At 50.3% G+C, this 2,571-nt stretch overlaps 1 protein-coding gene across 1 annotated transcript in view; it reads right to left on the minus strand.

Annotated features, from left to right (window-relative positions):
• The window catches only part of ROGDI (rogdi homolog (Drosophila)), a gene marked incomplete at its 5' end in the record, with an annotated part of 10,451 nt that extends 8,423 nt beyond the window's left edge, over positions 1–2,028 (minus strand). The window contains 2 exons of the mRNA XM_008942809.1: positions 737–819; positions 1,957–2,028. Of these exons, the coding sequence (XP_008941057.1) occupies positions 737–819; positions 1,957–2,028 (155 nt within the window). The remainder of the gene's footprint in view (positions 1–736; positions 820–1,956) is intronic.
• Between the last annotated feature and the right edge of the window lie 543 nt (positions 2,029–2,571).

Consider the following 2,571-nt stretch of genomic DNA (forward strand, 5'->3'; position numbering starts at 1 on the left):
CTCTGGCTACAGCAGCCCCTGGAACACGGCTACAGTTTGTTACATGTTGTTTTCCCTAAGGTGAAATCTCATATTAAATATGAAATATAAATAAATATCAGTGCCCCTGGACTTGGCACTGGGGAGGCCACAGCTTAAGTCCTGGGGTCAGGTTTGGGCACCACAGGATAAGAAAGACTTTAAGGGCAACGAAGCTGGGGACGGCTCTGGGGAACATGGCTTGTGAGGAGAGGCTGAGGGACTTGGGATTGTTTAGCCTGGAGAAGAGGAGGCTGAGGGGAGATATGGCTCTCTACAACTCCCTGAAAGGAGGCTGGAGTGAGGTGGGGGTTGGTCTCTTCTCCCAAGTAGAGGCAATGGGCTGAAGTTATGCCAGGGGAGGTTTCAGTTGGCTATTAGGAAGAATTTCTTCCCTGGCAGGGTGGTGAGGCATTGGCCCAGGCTGCCCAGGGAGGTGCTGGAGTCACCAGCCCTTGAGGGGTTTCAAAAAACATGTAGACATGGCACTTAGGGACATGGTTTAGTGGTCATGGTAGCATTGGGTTGATGGCTGGACTTCATGATCCTAGAGGTCTTTTCCAGCCTTAATGACTCCATGAAAGACCCCCCCTTTCCTTGGGGGTGCTGTAGAGGCCTCTGCTGCAGGCACTCCAGGAGCATCCCACACACAGACCTGGGCAATGCTGGGAGCAGAGCTGGTAGCCCCGTAGCAGCCCCACTCACCACAGCCACTTACCCCAAGGTGCTCAGCACAAAGTTCTCCTGTCTGATGGCTCCTCCGGAGCCACTTGCGGGCAGGGCGAACCGCTGAGAGGCCTCCTGCCCAAGAGAGGACAAAGTGAGTACTCGAGCATCTGCCTGGGCCCAGCACAGTACAAGCCAGAAACAAAGACAAGGCAGGGGCAGGAATGTAGAGGCTGGCAAGCAGGGGAATGCAGACCGGCCCCCTTCGCAAGCCTTCCGCCTCCCATCTGGCAGAACACGCAGATTTTCCCTCAGCCTCCTGCAGACAGATGCAGTCCAGGAGAAACACTCAGACCATGCAGCTCATGGAAAAATGTGTTGGAAGTCCCACGCTCCAGCTCTGAGCCCCCCCGCAACCAGGCAAGGTGGCTATTGGCCAGCAGGGCTGCCAAGCTGTTGGCAGCAGGAGTGGCTCTTTGCCCAGCCCTGCATGCCCGCAGGCGCTGTGGCACTGCCCCGAGCTGCACAGCACAAGCACAGCCAGCCCCTTACCCGCATGGGAAGTCTGGAGTGAAACCCAGCCATTCTGAGTGGTTAGACAGGCTGATGACTGCCCTTTCGTCACACTTCACCCTTAAAACTATAGCAAATTCAAAACAGACATATATACAGATACTGCAGGTTATTGCCACCTGCTACTGAGTCACATCCTGGATCAGCACTGCGGCACTTCGACCTCCTTTCGCACCCACCCCTCTTCTCCACGGTTTTGCCCCTGCTCTCTGCAGCTCTGAAAGGGACATGTACCAGAAGAGAACTGGGTGCACCAAGGGAAGGATGGTTCTGAATGAGGAGTGTGCACTCTACTAATTACTGCACAAGCAGCAGCTTGCCAGCTAAAGGCAGTCATGTTCATTTCCACAATCACGTGACAGTTATGGGCAGACACAAGTTCTCTGAGGAAATATCTGTATTGCAGGCAAATGCCTGGCAGAGATGCCTGGCTGCCTCCACGTGCCTTGTCAAAGCAGCTCTCTCAGAAAAAGGGTCCAGAACAGAGCAGGCCAGGGAAAATCAGGTCTACTGTGAGTCCTTGAGGCCAGAAGGCAAGCAAACACTTGGGACAGCACCGGACATGCATAATGGACCTTTCTGTGGGCCCTCTACCAAGAATTTTTTCCTGCAGGAGAAATCTACCACCATTCCTCACACTGGAGAGCAAACAAACTCACAGCACAAAGAAAAAAAATATATGAAGCAAATTAACCTCACCTTCAAAATATCCTGCAACTGTTTCAAAACAGCATGGACTTCTTCTTGCAAAAGCCATTTAAATTCTTCCTCCTACATTGTGGAAAGATAGCATTGGAATCAGAAGTCAAACACTGGAAATAAATCTCTCAGACACATATGAAAATCATTCAAGTTCTAGGTGTCCATACTGTTCAAATCACATGCTAGAAGAAAAAGATTTCCTCCTCATTTATTGACAGGCCTTAGTCTCCACTCCTCCAGCCCAGCCAAATGAATTGCCTTTATTCTTGGTTTGTTTGTTTGTTTGTTTTGTTTTTGTTTTGTTTTGTTTGTTTGTTTTTAACAAAGCAGCATTCATACAAATCCTTGTACCAGTAATCACAGAATTAAGAAAGAACAGGCAGCAAAGGCTGTGAGTTTCAGAGAAATTACAGATCCTGTTGCTCCAAAATCTGGGGCGTCTCTTTAAGCTTCTGGCGTGGGCTGACCTTGGGTGGCTGTCAGACACCCACTCAGCCTTTCTCAGTCCCCCTCCTTAGCAGGATAGGGGGAGGAAGTAAGATTAAAAGCTTGTGGGTCAAGATAGAACCGGGGCAAAACAAACTCAACTTGTGCACAAATTTGTTTCTATTT

Source organism: Merops nubicus, unplaced genomic scaffold (genome assembly GCF_000691845.1).
Source record: "Merops nubicus isolate BGI_N331 unplaced genomic scaffold, ASM69184v1 scaffold29140, whole genome shotgun sequence".
Lineage (NCBI taxonomy): Eukaryota > Metazoa > Chordata > Aves > Coraciiformes > Meropidae > Merops > Merops nubicus.